The sequence below is a fragment of the Centroberyx gerrardi genome, chromosome 8 (assembly GCF_048128805.1).
Source record: "Centroberyx gerrardi isolate f3 chromosome 8, fCenGer3.hap1.cur.20231027, whole genome shotgun sequence".
Classification (NCBI taxonomy): Eukaryota; Metazoa; Chordata; class Actinopteri; order Beryciformes; family Berycidae; genus Centroberyx; species Centroberyx gerrardi.
Window position 1 is genome coordinate 29,476,018 of NC_136004.1, and position 12,757 is coordinate 29,488,774.

The following is a 12,757-nucleotide window of genomic DNA, read 5'->3' on the forward strand; positions in this document are numbered from 1 at the left end:
AAACTGTAATTTTACAGTTGAGAATTTGGACACTAAAAATGCAGGGAAAAAACACTCAAAGTTATTTCAGTCTTTCAAAGTCTGATGAGGGTTAATATAGGATTGAAACATTAACTTTCAATAAATAAATGGGCGTATTGCAAGAGCACTGTGTCAAAATGCTTTAAAGTGATGAACACAGTGATTATGAAACTCAGCAGGTCTTTTCCCCAAATCTGGAAAACTTAACTACCCACAGCAGTTTCCATTTTGGTATTCCATAACACAATATTTACCTTTTTTCCTCATTTTTTAATACTCCTCTTTACAACGTGCTATTGCATATTATAACTACCACTATACTGTTGCTGTGGTTTATACTCCTGCTACCACTGATGAAGACAGGATTTCTGACTACATCAAAAACTGTATGCATGAATCAATGGGTCAGAAATTAGCAGTCCTGACTGAGGCAGTATCTTCACATTTTTAGCCATCATGATAATGGTAATCTTACGAGTCTTTCCATGTTCAAGCCATATGAAAGATTAAACTGTCATGATTCCAGTCATTTAATCTAGTCTGTAAACTGTGACTCTGTGTAAAGAGCTGTGGCAGCATAAAGGTTTGCTGATCATGTGACTAGAAGGCTGCAAGTTTGAATCCACACCTGGTGGATTTTGATAAGTTTTGCTTTCCCCTTTCTTCTTGCACTCATCACCAAGGCAGAAATGGCAAATCTGGTCGCATATCAACATCTTTTGGAGCGGTTTGGGCAATACTTTGTTTTTTTCCTGAGACAAATTCCAAGGAGGAGTTTGTACAGGAGTGACAGCAGGGTCTCAATCACAGATAACCTGATGATAATGATCTCTGGAGCCTGTCTTAGATGCATTTCGGCGGTGTTGAGAAACATTAGGTAAGCCAATTCACAATTTTGGCAGAGGCCACAGATTGAGTTTAAGTTGCTGGCTGCAGACAGAAAATCACTGGAAGCAAACGGGAGATGGACGAAAACCTCAATAAAGCCAGCGACATCCTTTAAGAACAGCCTGGGTGTGCAACAGGAACTATCACTTCTTGCTGAATGAATTAGTCTATAGATCTCTAATTTTCTTGATGGTAATAATGCCAGCACACACTCCTGCCCTCTCTCACCTCAACTGCTAACCTGCTGGCTCCTGGGGGGGCGTCCTTACCTCCCTGAAACAGCCTGTCCTCTTATCTGGCACCATCTCATGTCTGGCAGCTCTACGCCACCCTTATATTATCATTACCCACCTGCATGACAGCCAAGCCCCACTGAGAGTACAGCAGAGCAGAGGAGAGGAGAGGAGAGGAGAAGAGGCAGATGGCCTCACACTGATAAAGACCACAGTGTTTCCCCTCGGTGTGATGTACAGCTACGGCTAAAACGATACACACGACTATTTTGACAGATACTGTGATGATCGCTATTATTAGTCTTGATGATTTGAGGAACTAAATTAGTTTACTGCACTTTTTGCAGTAAAAAAAATGAAATAAAAATGTTCATATGAATAAATGTTTGTTTTTGCTACTCTCTTCTGCAGATTGATGTGACACGCCAACCTATATGTGATATTCATCTAGTGTAAACAACGATACATCAGGCACTTCTGGGTTCTGTTTGACCACAAACTTAAATCTGGCATAAGTCTATTCAGGAGTAAAATGACTAAAAAAAAAGTTTATACAGATAGAAAGGCTAAAGCAGACATAGCTAACATAGCGAAGTTCCTCTTAGCTACAATCTGTCATAAAAACAAGTATGTTATAACATTATTACGTTATTATTATTACAGGTAAAGAAGACAGGGGGTGTGACAGGAGAAAAGCTGCTTAAGGCTTTTTCCACCAATTTAGTCTTGATAACTATTTCAATTCAGGAAGTATAAAAAAATCTGAACTGCTTCTTTTATTTCTAGAACATATTACAGCATTTTTCAGATTTTAACAAAGCACTTCTATAGGTTCAAACTGTACACCTGCATTTGTGGCAGTGAAACTGGGACGGTTGCCACTATCTTAAAAAAAATGAGCATTTTATGCAAATACATAAAAGTGGTACCTAGCGCACCTGAATTTGAATAACGGTAGCACTTGGCCCTCTCAACCTGACAACTTTGCTAAAAATATCACACCCCAATCATAATTCATGGAGTAGGGATGGCTAAATTATGCTAAAGAGCGCTAACTGATTAGCATTAATGCGCTGGCTTTCTCCGTTGAGCGTTGAGGCATAGCGGTTTGTTCCTCTGCCGACAGACAATACCATTAACCTTTGCAATTCAGGCTCCGCTGTGTGCCGGCAGGTTAGCGGAGGCAGTGACCCCAAAACTAGATGTTGCTACTGGGGGTATGGAGAGGAGGGGGTGGGGGTGGGGTGGGGGGGGTCTGGAGACGGAGCCGGTGTAACAAACGTTCATCATAAAAAATAAACCACCTCATTGGAGATCAGTGAAGAAATATAGATCTAATTTGCTTCACGCACAAGCTCATCTCATCCGACACAATATAGATACATTTAAGCATAAATCAGTGTGAATATACAGATGTGGGTGAATGAGTGTGTGTGTGTGTGTGTGTGTGTGCCTCCAGATAATGTCTCACTGGTGTCTCTTAGGTTATGCTAACGATTCCCTTTCATTCATCTCTTCCAGACAAAGGAATACAGTTTTGTTAGCAGCGTCACTACATCCAAAGAAAATTTACTTCTTTTTTAGTTTTAGCACAAAGATCATAAATGTCGTCATAAATCCAAACGTTTCAACACACTGCCTTTGGTGAACGATGTTTTCTTTTCACGTTCACACAGTTTAATACATTCACACCAGGCCAACCGCAGTCCCGAGCTGCGGGGGGGTTAAGCACCTTGCTCCAGGGCACCTCAGCAGTCTGAGAGTGTTTCTGTTCACTTTCCCTGCCCAGGTTTTTCGGGAATGTGAGCTGGCAACTTTCCAGCAACAAGCCTGCTTCTATAACCAGCGTCTTATAGGGAGGAAACAGTCAGTGGCCTCTATTCAGTCAAGTTGGATGAAAAGAAAAAATAAAGGAGATTGTAATGTTTTTCTGCAGATTTCAATTCAGTTTTGATATTAATATTTTAACACAATGTATCCATTTGAAGGGTATTTATCTATTAGTGTATACTCAATTTGTTGACAATTTGTTTGCTCTCTTAAGCAAGAACTCAAATGGATCTTGGAGAGACAAATGATTTTGGTGAGATAGAATAAAAAAAATAGTAATTCAATAAATTCAATAATAAAATTTGCTGCACTGTCTAACTCTTCCAACTGTGCATCCATACAGCATCAGTTTCGCACAGGACATCCGTCCATCACTCAGGCTTACACACCCATCCGTCTCCTTTAATGCCGAGTGCCGAGCAGAGAGGTTCGGGTCCCATTTTTTAAAATATTTCGTATGGTTGGTCAGCGGCCGAACTCTGAACCCTCCAGTGTGAGGACCATCGCTCTAAACATTAGGCCACTGATCTGCTCAATTATAATGACCAGCGATAAAAAGGCCTTCAGTAAGTCTGCTGTGACAGTATTTCTACATATGAGTAGTAGCCATCACTCATGCAAAAGTTAGTCAAATATCCCTTTTTTGAATGAGAATTAGGATCCTGAGTATTTTGACAAACACACTAACAAGATTGAAAAATGCAAGGTGTATTTCAAAGTGCTGGCTGGATAAGTGAGCTGCTGAATGACAGCTTGGATATGGGCTGGTTGAGTTAGACCGAGTTGATATCCGCCTTTTATTAAATACTGGCCACCTCTGATATGATGGAGATTCCTCTGACTGTGAAACCAGCAATGAAATGTTATTTTCTTTGCACATTTTATTTAGTGATTTAATTGTTCAATAATGTTTTTGTAAGTTCATTTGAAGGCCTAATGTATCCCAGAGTGTCCCCTAATGTTGAATAGGTGAAGTGGGAGCTGTTGGCCCACCTAAAAGAATTTCATTTTATTTCATTAGTCTGAGTTTTAGTGTCACATGATGCTCTAAATGCTGTTTCAGAGCCTTTTCAGTGCTGATAAGAATACAATTCTGGGTGTAAACACTGAATCCGTAGCATTTTTTGGCATGAAAATGGAAAAATGTAAAGATATTCAGTATCGGCAGGTTCAATACAAAAATATCTGTGACGCCCTTCAAAGCCGATATCAGTCGAACCCTAGCTACAGGTCCGGTTTAAGGTAACAGGACAATGTAAATGAGATTAGGAATTGTAGCGTAGCTTGAGGCGCGCACACACACACACACACACACACACCCGTCTCTCTCACTGTGCTCGCCCAGTGGTTTGGAACGGTGGCATAATCATCATCTCCTGAAGCGAGCCAAGTTAAACACAGATCCTAGGGCAAACCAACAAGCGGGACCAGCATCAAGCATTTCCAGAACATACTTCACATTAACACAGTACTTTACTGCTGGGGGACGGGGAGAACGTTTACATATTGTGTATATACCGCACACTGCAGCGAAACACCCACTATTCAACCTGAAAATGACTTCAAACAGCGTGGTTATTTCTAGTCACCTGGTACTGCTGGTAGTTGTAGAGGTTGCCGTAGTAGGCGGGGTAGCGGGACGGCTGGTAGAAGTTGTAGTAGGGGGTCTCCAGCAGCAGGTCGGACGGCCCGTCAGTCTGAGCCCTGCCGCTGGCCGAGGGGCTGGAGGACGATGTGGAGCGACTCACTGCACCGAGTCACAGAGACAGACAGGAGACAATAAATGATCAATAACACAAAGTCATCCATGAGTCTGACGGGGGGAGGCTTGGTTCTGTCTTGTCCGATCATTATTACATGCAAAATGTGGAGCTGATGATGTATTACGCACTAGTTTTAGTTCAGAAACGCTGATGAAGGCCAAGGGCTGAAACGCGTGTGTTGCTGTTGCTGCTGTGCAAATTAAAGACTGTCAGAAACACATAATATGTGAGTGCAGACATTTTTCTATAGTTTATGTTTTTTTGAGTCGGCACCGGATTAAGTTTACGTTTTTGAGTCGAGCACAACTATTCTCTCTGTTTCCTACTGTAGTTTTGGTTTTGCCACACATTTGTTCAGTAAGCCAAGTTGTAAATATGAACATGTAAGTTTATACCTACAATAGCAGAGCTAAAATAAACTTTTAGGTTTTTATTCTGCAGTGTGTCCAGTGTCTACCCCTTTGCTATTGAGACAGGATCATGGTACCAAAAAACATCTAGAAATACATAAGATATATCAGCACCAAGAAGTTAATAACAGTTAATAACTTAGGTCAAAAATAAAGAAGAAAACTGTTTCAGCAATCAACAGACTATATACAGGCCTAATAAATGCAAACTGTAAGGTTCTGCTAAGGCTTTTATTCTAGGAAAAGTAGACATTTTCCTAGACTTTGAATGAAATTGGATGAATCTGGTTATGCAGTGGTGGAAAGAGTACTAGAAAGTAAAAGTAAAAATCTTTTCCACGAGATTCTAAAAGGAGAGAGGACAGAGTTCAAACTAGATTCCTTTCATTGGAAAATTTGGAAATCACAAAATAAAGGTCACAAACAAAGTAAAGCCAGATTTCTCTTCTTTGCTGACTGATTGCTCACTGTGAATGGATCCACTATTCAATTTACAATGGTCCAGTTTCTGTTGCTGATGACGGGCCACAAAATCTGTCCTCTGTAAAGGATGTGATTTAAAATGTAGTGAAGTACAATACTTCAGTAAAAGTGTACTTAAGTAAAATTACTGACTTTAAAAACTACTCAAAAGCAGTAGTTCAAGTACACAAAAAGCTACCCAATTACAGTAACATGAGTAAATGTAATTAGTTACTTCCACCCTTGTGGTTATGAGTTTGAAACTCTACAGAGTAACAATCAGGGTTAAATGTCACCTTTTGAATAAAACAGCCACCATCAGCTCAAACTATTGTCAACAGCACCATCTGCAGGTGACGGTGTGTTTGGTGTCAAATCACCAGATGGAGCATCACACACAGCACACACACACCCTGCTGCCAGACCCGCCGTCACACACACACACACACACACGGTCATTCTGAAGAAAGGCCAGTTGTTCTAGCAGGACAAACACGACCGTCCAAATCGACATTACTCATCATCCGTACTTTCCGTATCAACAAGGCCACATTTTTCTCAGGCGGCCCCCTGATCTTTTCTCCTCACGCAGCAGAGATACTGAGGGGGAAAAATAAAGAAATCTGCTGTCCGTGTTCTGCTTCTTGTCATCAGTGAATCACCGAGTGCTCGACTCCCTTCCCTTCCCTCTCCTCTCTGTCGCCAACCCAGGGACAGAAGCTCACACACACACACACACACACACACACACACACTCACAGCAGAGCCAGGGTGAGACCCGGGCAGCCTTGACCGGCCTGGTATTCCAGCTCCTGAGGTTGCTATCAGGGCAGCAGGGAACACGATGTCTTTCTGTCTCTCCCTCCACACCGGCGATGCCAAGAAGCGATCCAAAATGTCCCGCTGCCACCCAATCACACCGACTAAGACTCGCTTGTTTTCCTGTTTTGACACCGATTTCCCGAACACCTAACTCCCTCCACTCTGGAATCCCCCATCTATTCATTCCTGTATGAGAGCAGCTGTCATCACTACTACATCAATACAGGGTCTGAAACAACACCCGCCAAGTGCCAAAATTTGCCAGTAAAATTTCTCTTGGTAACCCTTTAAATTACAGGCCTTTTAATTACACGTTAATGACGGAAATAACTAAGCAATATCCAAGTAAAATAGACGTAATAACTAGCATTAGAATGACCGGTAATGACAAAGTAATATACAAGTTAAAAAAATGTGCCTTTACCAGTAATTGTATTAGATAAGTGACATTCCCACACACTTTTGAAAGCTTAGAAAGGCGCTGGAGGCGAAGGACAAACTAGTTGAAAAAGGAAGAAATACACTGTCTGCATTGATTTATGTTCCACAGAGAGGAGCGACGTTCATTACACAAAGTGACGACGTGTGCAGAAACAATCAGTGTTTTTTCATTAGGTTTTCATATGCTTATAATGTAGAATACATACAATAATTTCTTATATATTTTAGAAAAGATATACCAATACCGATTATGTACAATATTGACATACTACGTAATTAATGGCCTGTAATTTAAAGGGTTGCCTTTGTCTTTTGTGGATAAATCGATAAGTCTCACCTGTCACACTGGCTGGTAACCCTTTGAGATGATAATGCCTAAATTATATACAGTCTTTGGCCTTTGCTTGTTATCAATCCCTGCTGGCCACCGTACACGCTCTCTGACCGCAAGCTGATAGAAACCAAAGTGAAGCAACGACTCTGTATCAATCAGGCTATTGATTGGCTGCTCTACCCAAAGTGGCAAACTAAAATCCAACTTCTGAAAAGTAGGTGGTAGGTTTTGGTCTGTGCTCAGTATGCTGATAGTGTCTGGGTAAGATGACTGTCAACTAAGCCATACCACTTAATAGCTGAATATTCTTCACAGCAACAATGTGGGTGTGTCCGTGTGTATGTCTACTTATTTTATTTTTCTGCTCTTATGTGTTCTGATTCTTCTTTCATTTTTATTCTGGTCTTGTTTTATTCTTTGCGTTGTCTTTTATAACCAATTCTGTAAAGCACTTTGGTACAAACTTGTTTCGTTTTTAAACCGCTACATAAATAAACTTGAACGTGAACAAATATCACAATATGTGAAGTGATCTTAAGTCTATTCGTACGTGTGTATCAACTCCAACTCCCACAACTCCCATACTGTTCCAGATTTTGTTTTTCAATTCCCAATTTTCTTTAAGATTTGAAATGATTTTCCCAGCCCTGGCTTGGACACATGACTTACCTGTACGCCTCATGAGCAGTCAGCGGTGTTTAGTGGTGTGACAAATGAGAGGGTGGTGGTCGGGTGGGTGGGTCAGTTAGTGAATGAGTTAGCGATCCCTCACCTGTGACAGAGGGGGAGGAGGCGGAGGTGCTGGTGGCGGTCGGGGAGCGTCCGTCCACAGAGTACATACAGTCTGCTGCGGCTTCGTTCTTCACCACCATCTCAGGTCCAGACAGAGCCACCGGACTACAAAGACCAAGCTCCTCCTCCTGAGCCTGCTGCCGGCGCAGGGCAACCTGGGGAGAGGAGAGGAGAGGAGGAAGGAGAGGAGGAAGGAGAGGAGAGGGGAGGAGAGGAGGAAGGAGAGGAGAGGAGAGGAGAGGAGAGGAGAGGAGAGGAGAGGAGAGGAGAGGAGAAGAGGAGAGGGAGGAGAGGAGAGGAGAGGAGAGGAGAGGAGAGGAGAGGAGAGGAGAGGAGAGGAGAAGAGAGAGGCGGGGAGGAGAGGATAGGAGAGGAGAGGAGCAGACATGAGAGGAGATTAGGGGAGGAGAGGAGAATGAAGCAGAGGAGAGGAGAGAGGAGAAGAGAGAGGCGGATGTCAGAAGGAAGGAGCGAAGAGAAAGAAGTAGAGGAGGAGAGGAGAGGAGAGGGGAGGAGGAGAGGAGGAAGGAGAGGAGGAGAGGAGAGGAGAGGAGAAGGAAGGAGCGAAGAGAGAAAGAAGTACAGGAGGAGAGGAGAGGAGAGGAGAGAGGCGGGGAGGAGAGGAGATTAGGGGAGGAGAGGAGAATGAAGCAGAGGAGAGGAGAGAGATGAAAAGCAGACAGGAGAGGAGATTAGGAGAGGAGAGAAGGAAGGAGAGAAGGAGAGGAGAGGAGAGGAGAGGAGAAGGAAGGAGCGAAGAGAGAAGGAAGTAGAGGAGGGGAGGAGAGAGGCGGGGAGGAGAGGAGAATGAAGCAGAGGAGAGGAGAGGAGAGATGAAAAGCAGACAGGAGAGGAGATTAGGAGAGGAGAGGAGAGGAGAAGGAAGGAGCGAAGAGAGAAGGAAGTAGAGGAGGGGAGGAGAGGAGAGGAGAGGGAAGGAGAGGAGAGGAGAAAGAAGGAGAGAAGAGGGGGAAGGAGAGGAGAGGAGAGAGGAGAAAGAAGGAGAGGAGAGGAGGAGAAGAGAGAGGAGAGGCGAGGAAAGCGGAGAGAAGGAAGCAGAGAAGAGGGAAGGAGAGGAGAAGGAAGGAAGGAACAGAGAAGGAAGTAGAGGAGGAGAGGAGAGGGAAGGAGACAAGAGGAGAGGAGAAAGAAGGAGAGAAGAGAGGGAAGGAGATGAGAGGAGAGGAGAAGAGAGGAGAAGAGGGAAGGAGAGGAGAGAGGAGAAGGAAAGAGAGGGAAGGAGAGAAGGAAAGAGAGGGGAAGGCTTCAGACTAGGCCTAATATCTGGCTGTTATTACAAAAAAAATAATATGCTATACAGGCTACAAAAGAATACTAATTTTACATTAGTAATTACTGAATGAAAACATCATCTTCTTCTTCATTAGTGCTATTACTATTATATGAGAAGACAATCTAAATATACACTAAAGCTTATGGATGAGTTACTCGTCTTGGTTGCTTTAGGTATTGACTTCATGTAGGTTGTTTTTTTTTTGAGTGACATACAGTTGCACTAACAAGAAAGGGTCATTTGACTTATAGATTGCTTTTTTAAAATTTTTAATCTGTAATATTCTGTAATCTGTTTTGTCCATTGTCCTGTAATGTGCCTGTTTGGTGAAGTTATCAAGGGTCTGAGAGCCAGACTAGGTGAAGTTCTACTTTGTCACTAGCATTTCTGAATGTGTAATGTTTTTTTTTGAATGCAGCCTACAGACATTCAACAAGTATCACTGATTCCATGTTATATCCACATCTCATTTAGGTCTGTGGCTAACCTACCACATAGAAGATAAAAATAAAACACATATTACAGGTGACAATTACATACTAGTCTAGTATTCTGCTGTCTTCCTAACTAAATTCACTGAAAATGTGTGGTTACTAAATCACTAATGCATCAATGAGCCTGCTGCACAAAAAGTAAACATTTTGAAAAATGCTGCTGGATATTTGACTAAAGTTAAAGCTATGCTACAATGTAACTAGCCACATACTAGAGAAAAACAACTAATTTTTATTTATAAACCGTTTACTGTAGCTACCAACAAGTGTAACAAGCTAGCTAGCTAGTAAACATTTCTCCCCTTGGGCCTATTCGGCTCCTCTGTCACGTGCGGCCAACAAATGAAAAATAACAAAAACAATACATAAATTCCTATATTTGGAATTTAAAAATCAGGCAAACACGCATGATTAAAATTTGAAAACAAAATCCACAACTTGTATGTTTACACAGTAGTCCCACAGAAGCAGAAAGTAATCTAATCTCACTCCTGAGTGTGATACACAGCCTCAATTCAAATTGGCTAAACTAAGCTAGCGGGTAAAAAAACGGTTAACGGTTACCTGGGCCGCCATTACCCTCTGCCTCTCGGATATCAGTTTACACTTGGGACACTGGCACTCTCTCCAGTTGCAGAACCGCTTGTGTCCCTTCAGAGGAGACACGTAGCCGTGGTTCCTGCAGCGGGAACACTTGGGCATCCTGGTGGGTTTCTGGCCGGGGGCCGGGGACACGGGCCCGGTACAGCCCAGCATCTGCTTGCCCTGCTTCTCGTTGCTCATTGCCGCTGGTACTAAACCTGATTGGTACTTGACTTGCACTTGACCTACCGGCTCCAGGTCTGATGACTCTGAGTTTGGCAAAGGTTTGGCAAATTTAAACCCCGCAGATACCAGGCAGAAAGTTACAAGGTTAATGTCCCTCCCCGCCCTGCAGGCACTTTTTCTGGAAGCAACCATGCCCAAACATCCAGTGGGATGAAACAAGCTGGGAGCGGGGGTGTGAAACTGGCAGCACACTTATCCATGGCCCAGTTTTTTTTTAAACTGTTAAATTGTTATTAAAATATATATATATATATAAGCTATTCTGAGGCAACGACATCATTTTCATTAACGCAAGAGCACAAAATACATATCCTTTCCTCGTTTTGGTTAGTTTGTACGCTCATTTTCATTATTCTGTGGCCATAATTTCACAATTCATGCTAGCAAATTAATTAACATGTTTCCAAATACATTTTTTTTTTTTTAAAGCGCGTGCTCAATTTCCGTCCAGGCTGTTTTCACTGATTTCACTCACTTGCAATAACTAGATTAATTCACTTGATTTGATTGATTTAATCTATTTGAATTTGCCTATCCTAATATTTTGTACAGTAGCCTATAGATGTTTAGTTAAATGAGGCTTTTGATAAGGTACAATGGATAGATTTGTTGATAAAATTTTATTTCAGGTGAGTTATCAAGGCATTAGGCTACCTACTGACAATGCAATGTGTTTTTATTAGTAAGAAACAACTGAGAGCTAATGCACTTTTAAAATGCATGTTATTTTTTAACACACTGTGTGTCTTCTTTGGGACAACACACATTTATGTTACCTTTCAACACAACATATAGGCCTATGTTAGTAGTGACAATAGACTACATTTTAACACAACATATGTTGTTTTTAAGATACTTTATGTCGAAAAGTAGCCTAACACACATGCGTACTATCCCAAACAGCTGTGTTAAAAGTGACAGGTGACAAATCCTTTTAAGAGGCTTCAGACTGGAGGGACATTATCGGTCTCTGAACGGGCTTGGTTGCATTGGCTCTAGCCTATATTAACTTATCACGTGCGCACGTTTTGTATCAATTTGCAACCATTTTATGCAACTCGTTCTATATACACAATATCTTAATTATCATTCAGTCATGGTCACATAGATCTACCTTCCACTGAAAAAATGTGGTATGAAAATCAAAATCTCAAAGCAGCATTGATCCTTCTCAGTGTTAAACGGATGATTGTGTGTTAAACTGCCTCTTAAAAGGCCGCGGCTTCCTTAATCAATAGGTTGCCAGTCAAATGTCAGAGGAAATATTGGTAGATAAAGCAGACTATACTCTGTTCTACTATTCTACCTCATAAATAACTAATATGCTGACACCACTTCTTCACCACTTGTGCTAATATTCCCTTCTTATGGTGTTCATTGGATCCCATATATAGGAGAGTCCCATGGGTGATCACTGGGTCCGAAAGGGGTGATCAGTCCGGATCCATATAGAGATCCGATTCACTCTCATAGGATTCCCATGGGAGTTTTCCATAATTCATAATTAACAATAATTAATTTTCAATCGAGGAAGTTAAATTTAACTATAGCCTATAGTTCCAAAACTGAATATTAAACAAAAACCCTCTTTGCACCATAAGATAAACGAGTTTTTTTTTTTTTATCTCTATGCTTCACATACCGTGTGTGGGCGCGCGCGCTGAGATATTACAATAAAATTAGATGTTAAATGAATAGCCTATCTTTTTAATTTGCATGGATGAGTGAAGTGCAGCTGAATTACCCTCAACGCCCTGACAAAAACCACTATAATATGCCTTTACAGGGATACAGTGTGTCTATCAATAGAGAGTTTATAGTGGTCTTATTATACTTTATGGGGTTTATTTTGTCTCCTATGGTATTACTGTAATATTCCTTTGGTTTTGTTCAGTGGCGGACTCAGGCTGTTTGAAGGGCAGGGGCGAAAAAATAAAAAGGGCACCTACTGCACGACATGGGGCCCCACCAGCACGCAAAAAGCTATGATGCATCATGTATGATGAAATAGTCTTCATCCTTGATTAAGATTAACATTATGTTATTAGGCGATCCAGATTAAAAGTATAACCACACCTCTATGATAAAAACACACAGGGAACTATAAACCTTTAAAATGTTTATTTCACAAACACCTCCGAAGTA

The 12,757-nt window shown here is 41.7% G+C and overlaps 1 protein-coding gene across 1 annotated transcript in view; it reads right to left on the minus strand.

Moving 5' to 3' along the window:
• Positions 1–10,567, minus strand: part of dmrt1 (doublesex and mab-3 related transcription factor 1) — a 31,271-nt gene extending 20,704 nt beyond the window's left edge. The window contains exons 1-3 of the mRNA XM_078285335.1: positions 10,349–10,567; positions 7,977–8,151; positions 4,562–4,719 (exon numbers count right to left, since the gene is read on the minus strand). Coding sequence (XP_078141461.1) covers positions 4,562–4,719; positions 7,977–8,151; positions 10,349–10,567 — 552 coding nt within the window. The remainder of the gene's footprint in view (positions 1–4,561; positions 4,720–7,976; positions 8,152–10,348) is intronic.
• Between the last annotated feature and the right edge of the window lie 2,190 nt (positions 10,568–12,757).